The sequence below is a fragment of the Phyllopteryx taeniolatus genome, chromosome 9 (genome assembly GCF_024500385.1).
Source record: "Phyllopteryx taeniolatus isolate TA_2022b chromosome 9, UOR_Ptae_1.2, whole genome shotgun sequence".
Classification (NCBI taxonomy): domain Eukaryota; kingdom Metazoa; phylum Chordata; class Actinopteri; order Syngnathiformes; family Syngnathidae; genus Phyllopteryx; species Phyllopteryx taeniolatus.
This window is the reverse complement of record NC_084510.1, coordinates 8,176,232-8,187,807: the sequence shown is the minus strand read 5'-3', so window position 1 is coordinate 8,187,807 and position 11,576 is coordinate 8,176,232. Positions and strand designations below refer to the sequence as shown.

At 42.3% G+C, this 11,576-nt stretch overlaps 1 protein-coding gene across 2 annotated transcripts in view; it reads left to right on the top strand.

Moving 5' to 3' along the window:
• Positions 1 to 2,124: 2,124 nt before the first annotated feature.
• Positions 2,125 to 11,576, top strand: part of cxxc1b (CXXC finger protein 1b) — a 19,662-nt gene continuing 10,210 nt past the window's right edge. Inside the window, exons 1-10 of one of the 2 annotated variants that reach the window (XM_061783943.1) lie at positions 2,130 to 2,334; positions 2,664 to 2,779; positions 2,866 to 2,966; positions 3,062 to 3,201; positions 6,152 to 6,307; positions 6,554 to 6,700; positions 6,803 to 6,916; positions 6,986 to 7,164; positions 9,684 to 9,891; positions 9,972 to 10,082. In XM_061783943.1, coding sequence (XP_061639927.1) covers positions 2,332 to 2,334; positions 2,664 to 2,779; positions 2,866 to 2,966; positions 3,062 to 3,201; positions 6,152 to 6,307; positions 6,554 to 6,700; positions 6,803 to 6,916; positions 6,986 to 7,164; positions 9,684 to 9,891; positions 9,972 to 10,082 — 1,275 coding nt within the window. In that variant the 5' untranslated portion in view covers positions 2,130 to 2,331. Of the gene's footprint in view, positions 2,335 to 2,663; positions 2,780 to 2,865; positions 2,967 to 3,061; positions 3,202 to 6,151; positions 6,308 to 6,553; positions 6,701 to 6,802; positions 6,917 to 6,985; positions 7,165 to 9,683; positions 9,892 to 9,971; positions 10,083 to 11,576 lie in introns of both variants that reach the window. The other variant, XM_061783944.1, reaches the window with a different exon arrangement.

The window sequence follows — 11,576 nt, the reverse complement described above, 5'->3', positions numbered from 1 at the left end:
CTGTGGCTAGTAAACGATCCAGTGGATGGCAGAACAGGCAGGCCAACAGGATTGGACCGCAGAGGTCTCAGTTTTCAGTTCTTGACTCCTCTTGGCTCACGTGAATGACTCTTCAGTGCCAGATGACAGCAACACAGACGGTAGTTGTAGTTGCTGTTTCTTCAGACAGCCTCATCATTGGAGTTTTGTTCTCGGGTCTCTGATTAGGATACAAAAGTAACCACGGTAAGCGAATTTTATCAAGAATTTGGCATATGAAGATAATTCAGTAGGGCTAGTACAAACTACAGCCTTTGTAAAGCAGAAAAATATGACAAAATGTTTTATTATACAAAAGTTGAACTTTCTTTATCAACTACATGCTGTCACTCACTGTAAAATACCTGTTTCACCAGAAATACAGCTGTTCAATACATTGGGGCTCTGCAAATCAGTTGTCGAGTTGACTCTTCACATCCAAAATCCAACTTTTCAAGACCTTCTGCAGGACCTTGCTGTCTCTGCTCCCCGCCGAGGAGACGACCCCGGGGATGCCAGGTTTCACTTCGCACACAGACGCTAAATGAATTACAAGCCAGTAGCATCAAAGCCGAGACACAGACAGCTGGTTTCCCACCAGGACGTTAAATGAATTAACTTCCAGCCTGAAGAGTCTCAACAACAAAGACTTCTCTTTCCCGCTGTCTTTAGAGACATTTGCCCATCCTGGCTGGGGCAATGGACGGCGCACTAGCGACACACACGGGTAGTGGAAAGTCACTGCAACCCCGGATTAACTAATCACAATCTTCATTGGATTTGAATGTGATATATATAATTTTTAAGAATTTGACATGAACGCCATGATTGTATTTCTGCAAATTTGAATGTCTGATGTCAAATCTGTTTGCCAACTGAACCGGATGAAATGTCTCACCCCACACAACGCAAATGCCACATTCCAAATATATTACAGTGTTCTCAACAACCACATGCACTTGAAACATTCGTTACAGGGATTAAAGGGGGGAAATGGTCTCGCTATCTTAAATCCAATAATTAATATTTTATTCCACCGGGTTTAAACCACAAAATAATACATCCATCAATCCATTTTCTGAGTTGCTTCTCCTCACGAGGGTCGCGGGCGTGCTGCAGCCTATCCCAGCTATCATCGGGCAGGAGGCGGGGTACACCCTGAACTGGTTGCCAGCCAATCGCAGGGCACATACAAACAAACAACCATTCTCACTCACATTCACACCTACGGGCAATTTAGAGTTGTCAATTAACCTACCCTGCATGTTTTTGTTGCCGCAGCTCGGCAACATGTATTTGCCACTGAAATCACTGGCTTTGTTTATAAAAAGGAGGAGGATGTGTGGTACAAACGTGTGGCTATGCTATATTAAATTTTAATACTTTATTGTTAAAAATGCTAAAATCACAAATTGATACCACTTTCAAACAACCTGGTCCATCCAAAGTAGTGGAGCTTTCCCTCCATCTGTGAGTTTTTTTTTTTTTTCTCCCCCAACTTCACAGTCCATCATCTGTCTTGTGTCTCGCATCTAACGACATTGGGTCACCACATTCATTCTTGATTTGTCAATTTCTCCTTTCTTTCTTTTTTTCCCAGCTTTTTTCACTGCAGAAATGTCTTGCGCGGTGTCACTGTGAAATTACTCTGTCACCATCTCTCCTATTGGGTGTGCTGCGAAGTCGTCACAATTTCAAATTCCTCCGCAGAGTTGTTGTTTGGTCATGAATGGGTTGGTCAACAGCGCAGTACAAAGGTGGTGCAACAGATTTAAAATGTCAGAGGCCAGGGTAGATTTGCTGTAGCCGTCAAGAAAGTAACTGGGCCAACTGCACAATTGATTACGAACAAACTGGAGAACAAGGCAGGGCCATGTGAGGGATGCAACTAAATGGGGGGAGTACTAAATTGGGGAACACTGAGCAGCACACAAACACAGTCGTGGTGTGGTGGCACATTGGTACATCAGGCTATTGGCTCTGGTTGTGGGATTATAAAAAAAAAAAATTATAGCGTGGGATAGGTTTTGTATCCCAAATCTGCAGAAACTCACATCAGGACTGTACTAAGAGAAAATAAACGCCGGTAGATGGCGGTAATGAACTTGAACGCTGGTTGCCAACCGAAGAAGAAAAAGAAAGAAGAAGAAGAAACGGGACGCGTTTTGCCCGATGGTGATGACGTCATCCTCGTAGATTCGGCACAAAGCTCGGCTTGGCTAATGCTAGTTAGCGAGCTAAGAGATTCGCTGTTTCATGCCACATTAGCTGTCATCTGTACTTCTTCAACGACCCCCGAGCAGTACAAATACAATGGTAAGTGTATGTACGTGTTAAATGTTTCATAAGGTTGAACTAATTTAGGTGTTTTTAGTTAAGCCGACATAAACATGGCCTTGATATTTACGACAGAAATGAATATCGAAAGTTGGAAACTGACTTTCTTCGTCAGAAATGGCGATTGACCAATAAGAAGGTTAACCATAATTCAAGTATCTAATCTTAAATAACTATACAGTTTAATGGGTAGCAATTTAACAGAGCTGCTACCAAGCAAGACAATTTTGTGTATTGTAAACACCCCAGTTGTCCGTTTTATTCGCGTTCTTACGCTCTGCATATTAAAATTGTTTGGGTTTTTCTAGGAAAGCGAAGCGTCTGATATTGATCCTGCACCAGGATTGGAAAGCAGTATTATGGATGGGGAGAATGCCCCACTGTACTGTATTTGCAGGAAACCGCACATCAACTGCTTCATGATGTAGGCATACCACTGCTGTTGCATTCTTTCACCTAGATTCTGCTGACCGATGCTTGTAAATTAAATGCTGTGTTTGCTCCTCTTAGTGGCTGTGATAACTGCAATGAGTGGTTCCATGGAAACTGCATTAATATCACAGAGAAGATGGCCAAGGCAATTCGAGAGTGGTACTGCATGAGATGCAGAGGTGATTCATCCAAACACGTTAGACTTGCCGAGCATTCATTATGCGACGAAGAAATCTAGCAATTATAATTGTTCTTTTCTTTTTCCTGTTACCAGACAAAAACCCATTGCTGGAAATAAAGTATAGAAAAGAAAAGAAATACAGAGAGAAGGAACCAGACTCTGATAGAACTGAAAGACAGTACAGCACTTCAAGTACTCCAGACTACAAGAGTGAACGGAGGCGTGGCTCAAAGGTGAGTTGTCCAATTGTCCAGATCTAAAATTATGCACTAGACAACAATAAGTGACAAAAATAAATACAAATCGTAAGGCTACCATACAATACTGTTAGTTAGCAACTTCATGAGCCATATTCATCCATATAATTAACATATTTCAAACTACAATTCCCAATTCCAATGAAGTTGGGATGGTGTGTAAAACGTAAATAAAAATGGAATACAATAATTTGCAAATCTTTTTCAACCTATATTCAAATGAATACACTACAAAGACAAGATATTTAATGTTCAAACTGATAAAACTTCTGACGTTGTTTTTCAACAATCTTATTTTAATTGAACACAAAACGTAATGCTCAAATGTTCTAATTATAATTTGTACTACCCACTCACTAGTCACGATGTGTGATGCAGTGGTGACGTAGCTCTGAGAAGCTCGTGATGTCCAATTTACCATCTGTCGTGAGTGAAACACTCCACAACAGTGTTTCTCAAAGTGTGGTACAAGTACCACTAGTGGTACGTGGGCTCACTCTAGTGGCATGCAAGAATCACTTAATTAAAGTTCAAACTGCATCATGCTACAGTGTCTTAAACTTTTTCAGAACATTTTTAAAGTACAGTTGTATTTAAATTTTAAGCACCATACACTTGCATTTCTTTTTTTATAAAGACACTTCTTTAGGTATGTTTAACTTTTATGTACAACACAGTTAATTGAATCATTAAGTAGTTTTTTGTTTTCCTATATTTAAGTACAGTGTTCATGTATAATTTTACAGTGGCTTACAATAAATACACTAAATAATAAATACTGTTTTAGCAATAAAGCCTCTCATTGTTTTATTAACACTTTTGCCTACTACGCTACTTTTAATGTTGGTCTTGATGGCGGTACTTGGTTTAAAAAATTTGAGATCCACTGCTTTATAGTATGCCTGCTCGATGGTCTTTCACTACATTAGTTTTTGTCTCTTAGTGAAGTATTGGTGTTAGTGGTTTCTTAAAGTAGCTGCAGTATGTCTGTGATGGAATTTTGTACTGTGGCTCATGAAGCGTGTTCACCAACCTTTTAGCTCTTGATCGTCCTATCATGAAGAAAACCTGCTTGAAGTGTCTCATGAACTGGTGTTTGGGCTCGCTTGCTTCTTGGTTCCGGGTGACTGCGACTTTTCATATTATACAGTATTCCTCGACTTGTCGACGGTGGTGGTCAGCAAACAGTTATTACATGCCTGTCATGTTTTCTCCTCGATCATTTTTTATTACTGCTAAACCAAAGTGCGTCCATACTTCTGTTTTACAGCGGCTGAAATAAGTATTTAACTCGTCACCATTTTTCTTATTAAATATATTTCCAAAGGTGCTATTGACATGGAAATTTCACCAGATGGTGGGACCAACCCAAGTAATCCATACATACAAAGAAAGTAGAACACACAAGCTTAGAAATTAAGTTGTGTGTAATATGAAATGACACAGGGAAAAAGTATTGAACAAGCCAACTATTTAATACTTTGTACAAAAGCCTTTGTTTGCAATGACAGCTTCAAGATGCCTCCTGTATGGAGAAACTAGTCAAATGCATTGCTCTGGTGTGATTTTGATCCATTCCTCCACACAAGCAGTCTTCAAATCTTGAAGGTTCCATGGCCTTCTTTTATAGGCCTTGCGTTTCATTTGTTTCCATAGATTTTCGATTGGATTCAAGTCAGGGGGTTGGCTGGGCCATTTTAGCAGCTTTTTTTTTTCTTTCTTTGAAACCAATTGAGTTTCCTGGGCAGTATGTTTTGGATCATTACCCTGATGAAATGTCCACCCTCATTTCATTTTCATCATTCTCGTAGATGGCAGTAGATTTTTGTCAAGAATGTCGCTGTACATTTGCCCATTCATCTTTCCTTCAGTAATGTGAAGTTTACCAGTACCATTTTCTAAAAAGCAGCCCCACACCATGTTCGCACCTCCAAACTTCACTGCTGCCATGCTGTTTTTAGGGTGGTGTGCAGTGCCATTTCTCCTCCAAACATGGTGTGCATTATGGCATCCAAAGAGTTCAATTTTGCTTTCATCAGACCAGACTATATTCTCCCAGTATTCAACTGGCTTGTCCAAATGTTGTTCAGCAAACTTTAAACCTACCTTTTGACATGCTTTTTTTTCAGCAATGGGGTCTTTCTTGCGTGGTGAGCGTGCATACAGGCCATCGCGGCGGAGTACATTACTCACTGTTTTCCTTGTGACAACAGTACATGCTAATTCCAGGTCTTTTTTAAGCTCTCCACAGGTGGTCCTTGGCTCTTGGACAACACTTCTGATTATTCTTTGCACTCCTGTGTCAGAAATCTTGCGAGGAGCACCTGATCGTGTCAAATTTATGTTGATATGATTGGCTTTCCACTCACGTATTATGGCCCCAACCGTGATCACTGGAACATTCAGAAGCTTAGATATGCGCCTGTAACCAATGCCATTGTTATGTTTTGCAACAATTAGTTTGTGATGGTGTTGAGACAGCTTTTTGCTCTTATCCATCATGAGATTTCTTGACTCACACCTTGGCAATGAGACCTTTTTGTAGGCCATCCATTAGGACTGAACCATCTGATATTAATTTGCACTGACATGGGGCTGGATTGCTGTTTATTGATAGATTTTAGGTGTTGTCTTGGGTTTCCATGCCTTTTTGCACCTCCCTTTCTTTGTGTTCAATACTTTTTCCCCGTGTCATGTCACATTTTTACACATCTTAATTTATTAGCTTATTTGTTCTACTTTCTTTGTATGTATGGAGTACTTAGGTTGTTTCCAACATCTGGTGAAATTCTCAGGTCAATAGCACCTTTGGAAGTATATTTAGTGAGAAAAATGGTGACGGTAAATACTTCAGCCGCTGTAAGCTTCGCAAGACGTTCGCCAACATCTTCTCGCAGCTCTAATTGTGTTTTGTTATGTGTTGCAGGTGAAGCGTTCTGTGCGAATGTGTGGTGAATGTGAGCCCTGCAGAAGGACTGAGGACTGTGCGCAGTGTGACTTCTGCAAAGACATGAAAAAGTTCGGAGGGCCAAATAAAATAAGGCAGAAGTGTAGATTTAGACAATGTGAAGTCCGAGCAAGGGTATGTTTTTAATATAGACAATGTCAAAATGCTTTCTATATAATATAGAACGATTGTGGACTGTTAAATTCTGGATCAGGCAACAAATAAAATATTTTTACTGAAAATCTAGACAAAGATGAATTTTATTCCTAATTCTGTTTTTTTTAGTATGTAGAAATTTAAAGTTGATGAATTATTGTGCAGTTGGTTTCAATGTGGCTTCTCTTGGGAAAAGTGAAAATAATTGCTTCTTGTTTCTTACAGAAAATGCTACGTGTAAAAGAAGAGGAACAGTACTTGCGAGAAAGAAGAGAGAACTCCCACCACCGACGAAGGCGTTACTCTGATGACTATGACAGCGAGGCAGATCTCTACCTGCAGTACAAAGCGGCAGGGCTTAACAGTAGCATGGTAGCACAACAACTGTGACCATAGTGTTTTATTTAGGCTAACTCCCATATAAAACGTTTTGTCTGGAATTGTATGCTTAACCCTTCTTTTGCTTTATACCAGGGGTGGGCAACTGATGAAGACGAAGAAGATGAGCCGCCTTTCAGTCCTGTCTTCCGAAAGAAAGCTGTGAAAGTGAAACATGTTAAGAGACGAGAGAAGAAGTTTGACAAGAAAGTAAGATAGTTTTCTCATGATCTTAGTATCGCGGTAACAAGTTAACATCAAGAGAAATGTTCTGTCTAGAAAGAGTCCCGGCGCCACAAGCAGAAGCAGAAACACAAGGACAGAAACCGACACAGTGAGAAGAGTGACATGCGGGATCATGGTGGGCGCCATCAGTGTCTCGGGCCCAACTGCGTTGAGGCTGCAAGAACAAACTCAAAATACTGCTCAGAGGGATGTGGCATGAAGTTAGCTGCCAAGTAAGATCTGTCGCTAACCTGGCATGCACCGTAAGCAATGCTGGATGCTACTTCTGGAGTAGGGCTGTCAAAATGAGTGTGTTAATGGATATGACTTACCACAAAAAAAAATTGTGCATTAATCAGGTATTAATCCAGATTAATCACACACTTTATTTGGACCGCACAAGCGGTCACCCCGAAGGAACTTTAGAAGAAACGAAGATAATTTGCAAATATTGCAGCGCTGAACACTCTTTTCCTCCTGGTGGGACGTGCCTGCAACACCTCACCAGGGAGGCGTCCGGGAGGCATCCGAATCAGATGCCCCAGCCACCTCATCTGGCTCCTCTCGATGTGGAGGAGCAGCGGCTCTACTCTGAGATCCTCCCGGATGACCAAACTTCTCACCCTATCTCTGAGAGAGAGCCCGGACACCCTGTGGAGGAAACTCATTTCGGCCGGGTTCTTATTCTTTTGGTCACGACCCACAGCTCGTGACCATAGGTGAGGGTAGGAACGTAGATCGACCGGTAAATTGAGACCCCGGGGATGACCCAGGTCACGCTGGAGAGACTACGTCTTTCGGCTGGCCTGGGAACGCCTCGGGATCCCCCCGGAAGAGCTTGATGAATGGCTGTGGAGAGGGAAGTCTGGGCGTCCCTGCTAAAGCTATTGCCCCCGCGACCTGACCTCGGATAAGCGGTAGAAAATGGATGGATGGATTGAACACTTTTTTCATTGAAATTAAAAAAATACAATCTCAAAGCGAAATCTGGTATTATGTGTGGTATATTTGATGCCGTAGATTAAACGTCCATCCATCCATCCATTTTCTAACCCACTTCTCCTCACTAGGGTTGCGGGCGTGCTGGAGCCTATCCCAGCTATCATCGGGCAGGAGGCGGGGTACACCCTGAACTGGTTGTAGATTTAAACGTGATTAATCAAAATTCTAAGTGTGATTAATCTGATTTTAAAAAAAAATAATCATTTGACAGCCCTATTCTGGAGTCAGAGTTGTATTCGCTAGCGTGACCGCAAGCTAACGAGCTAGCCTGAGAGCTAACAAGCTAGCGATTTAAGGAGCTAAACAGCAGTGTTAGTCCCCAGTTAAAACAAACTCTGGAACATTAACTGTTTATTAAGCATAACCTCAGTGGCATCTGTTATTCAACCAGTAGTTGACTACAGTGAACGTTAACATATATTTGATTGACAGGTCGGGTTCATCTTCAGCGGACCAACCACACAGTAGCTGGCCTTACAGAGACTTTTTTTGTCATTCCGATTGAAAATCTCTGATCAACTGTTTACATAACGGGATCTATTCCAATCAGGTGTACACGTGCACTACATTTGATCGGAACCGCCATGAGACATGCGCACGTCGTCGTGAATGACGCGCCATTTATCAAGATGAAGGTCCGTCGTCTATTCAACAGAGTAGTTGGGATTGTTTTTATGTTTATTTAAAAAAAAAACAACAACCCTTGATTTAAAAACAACGTAAGTTGTCAAAAAGATCTCCGTCACATATGAGGTCCGCCGGGAGCCGCCATATGTACGCCGTGCGTAAACTATGAAGTCACTGCGCATTCGCTTCGAGCCGAAGCATTTGGAAACGAGCTTTTCCTGGCTCTATTCTGAACGATGGAATATATGGCAAAAAATTACTTCTGATCAGTTTGGCAAAAGGAATATTCCACCCCTGTGAAATCTAATTAAATTCCATTTGGATTCGGCCTGTTTATTCCGATTGAGGTTTTTGTATGGAGATATTTTCATTCGGTTTGGGCTTTTAAACCAATTATGATCGGAATAGAAGGCTCCATGTAAGCCAGGCTAGTCTTGCACCTCTTCTTTATTTCAGACCCAGGAAGATCCATATCACAGAATAAAGAAAAACAATTTAATAGAGAAACAAGAAACAAAATTATAATAACAACAACAACAGTAATAATAATAATAACAGTAATGTAAAAGCAAACAATAGAATATAATAAATAAAAATAATCAGGGCTTTATTTTTCATGATTTCAGACGCATAAAGAAACAATATTATCGTTTCTTGATAATTTTGTGGAAAATATATCGTCTCAGAAAAATTATCGTGACAGGCCTATTTGCGACCAAGCACGACTTACCTATGGTCAAGCAAAACAATGTAGCCATACCTAACCTTGACAATTCACTATATTGATGGGGATTTTCAAATGAAAAGTTGGTGCTTGCAGCCTACTGTTATTGCCTTTTATGTATAAACTGTATTTGCTTCCATTAAATTGCACTTTGTGATTGCACTCTGTAATAGCATATCAATTCTTGGGGATTTTTTAAATTTTTTCTTTATTATCCATTTATTCTTATTTAAAGTTTTGTTTTGCACTGAAAACTGTTTACGTATCTGTTGAAAAGTAGTGCAATAAAAATACAGACGTTTTCCCTAACATGAAGGATGAATGTGATTAATAATCGTGATTATCATTTTGACCATAATCTTGCAGCCCTAACTCTGCTGATTATATCTGTCCCCGCAGTCGAATCTATGAGATACTCCCTCAGCGGATCCAGCAGTGGCAGCAGAGTCCCTGCATTGCCGAGGAGCACGGTAAGAAGCAACTGGAGCGCATTCGCAGGGATCAGCAAAACGCCCGCTTGCGCCTCACCGAAATGGAGCGTCGCTTCCACGAACTGGAGGGCATCATTGCCAAGGCCAAGCAGCAGGCAGTGCAGCAGGATGAGGAGGTGAGCTTGCTTTTTTAAAACGTGGTCTTTAATTGTTGCGCTGTCACATTCATATTCTGCAATGTTTTGTCACTTATCAGGTGAATGAAGGGGATGGAGATGACACAGACCTTCAGATTTTTTGTGTGTCCTGCAGTCATCCTGTCAATCCCAAAGTTGCACTAAGACATATGGAGAGGTGCTATGCAAAGGTGAAACGTCTTTACACTCAACATTTCAGCCACTGCTTCTGAACTTGTATTGTAAAAAGTACACAATGGCGGCTTCGTGAATGAGTGGTTAGCAGCTCTGCCTCATAGTTGACAGTTGTGGGTTCAAATCCGTGCTCTGGCCTTCCTCTGTGGAGTTTGCATGTTCTCCGAGTTGACATGTTTCCTCGCACATTCCAAAAACATCCATGTTAGGTTCATTGAAGACTCTAAATCAGTGTTCTTACCTTGTTGGAGGTACGGAACCCCGCAAGTTTCATACCTGAATTCACGGAACCCTTCATATAAAATGTGATTGCTTTCTAATTCAAAACATAGGCACATACTATATCAGTGCACAAAATGAACTTCCATCAGTTGCACACTAAATCACTGTGTTCAAAGAACAAAACCAACAAATCATGAACTTCACTCAAAAATGAAAAACCGAACTCAATGGATATTTGCTCCAAATCAATGCATGTTTTGCTGTTGCCTTACCGAGAACTTCAGGAATGCTTGGCTTCACCTTGCTGAGTGCCACTCTCGTATCATTTTCATAACAAAGTCTTTATCTTTTCTTTGTATTTATGTCTACCATCATCGAAAACCACGGATTGTCCATAACGAACATCATGTTCAAGCATAAGGGTGTCCACACGTGCACTTTCCACCAGGACACCCTTGGTCGCAGTTCGACGATCAACTTTGTGGTCGTGTCATCGGACTTGCGGCCGCATGTCTTGGACACTCGTGTGAAGAGAGGGGCGGAGCTGTCAACTGACCACCACCTGGTGGTGAGTTGGCTCCTGGTGGGGGAAGATGCCGGTCCGACGTGGCAGGCCCAAATGTATTGTGAGGGTCTGCTGGGAACGTCTGGCGGACTCCCCTGTCAGAAGGAGTTTCAACTCCCACCTCCGACAGAACTTTGCTCATGTTCCGGGGGAGGCGGGGGACATCGTGTCCGAGTGGACCATGTTCCGCGCCTCCACTGCTGAGGCGGCCGACCGGAGCTGTGGCCGTAAGGTGGTCGGTGCCTGTCGTGGCGGCAATCCCTGAACCCGTTGGTGGAGACCAACGGTGAGGGATGCTGTCAAGCTGAAGAAGGAGTCCTATCGGGCCTTTTTGGCCTGTGCAGCTGATGGATACCGGCTGGCCAAGCGGAATGCAGCTTTGGTGGTCGCTGAAGCAAAAACTCTGGTATGGGAGTAGTTCGGTGAGGCCATGGAGAAAGACGTCCGGACGGCTTCGAGGAAATTCTGGTCCACCATCCGGCGTCTCAGGAGAGGAAAGCAGTGCACCACCAACACTGTGTATAGTGGGGATGGGGCACTGCTGACCTCGACTCGGGACATTGTGAGTCGGTGGGGAGAATACTTCGAAGACCACCTCAATTCCACCGACACGCCTTCCCATGAGGAAGAAGAGTCTGGGTTCTCTGAGGCGGGCTCCTATCTCTGGGGTTGAGGTCACCAAGGTCGTTAAAAAGCTCCTCTG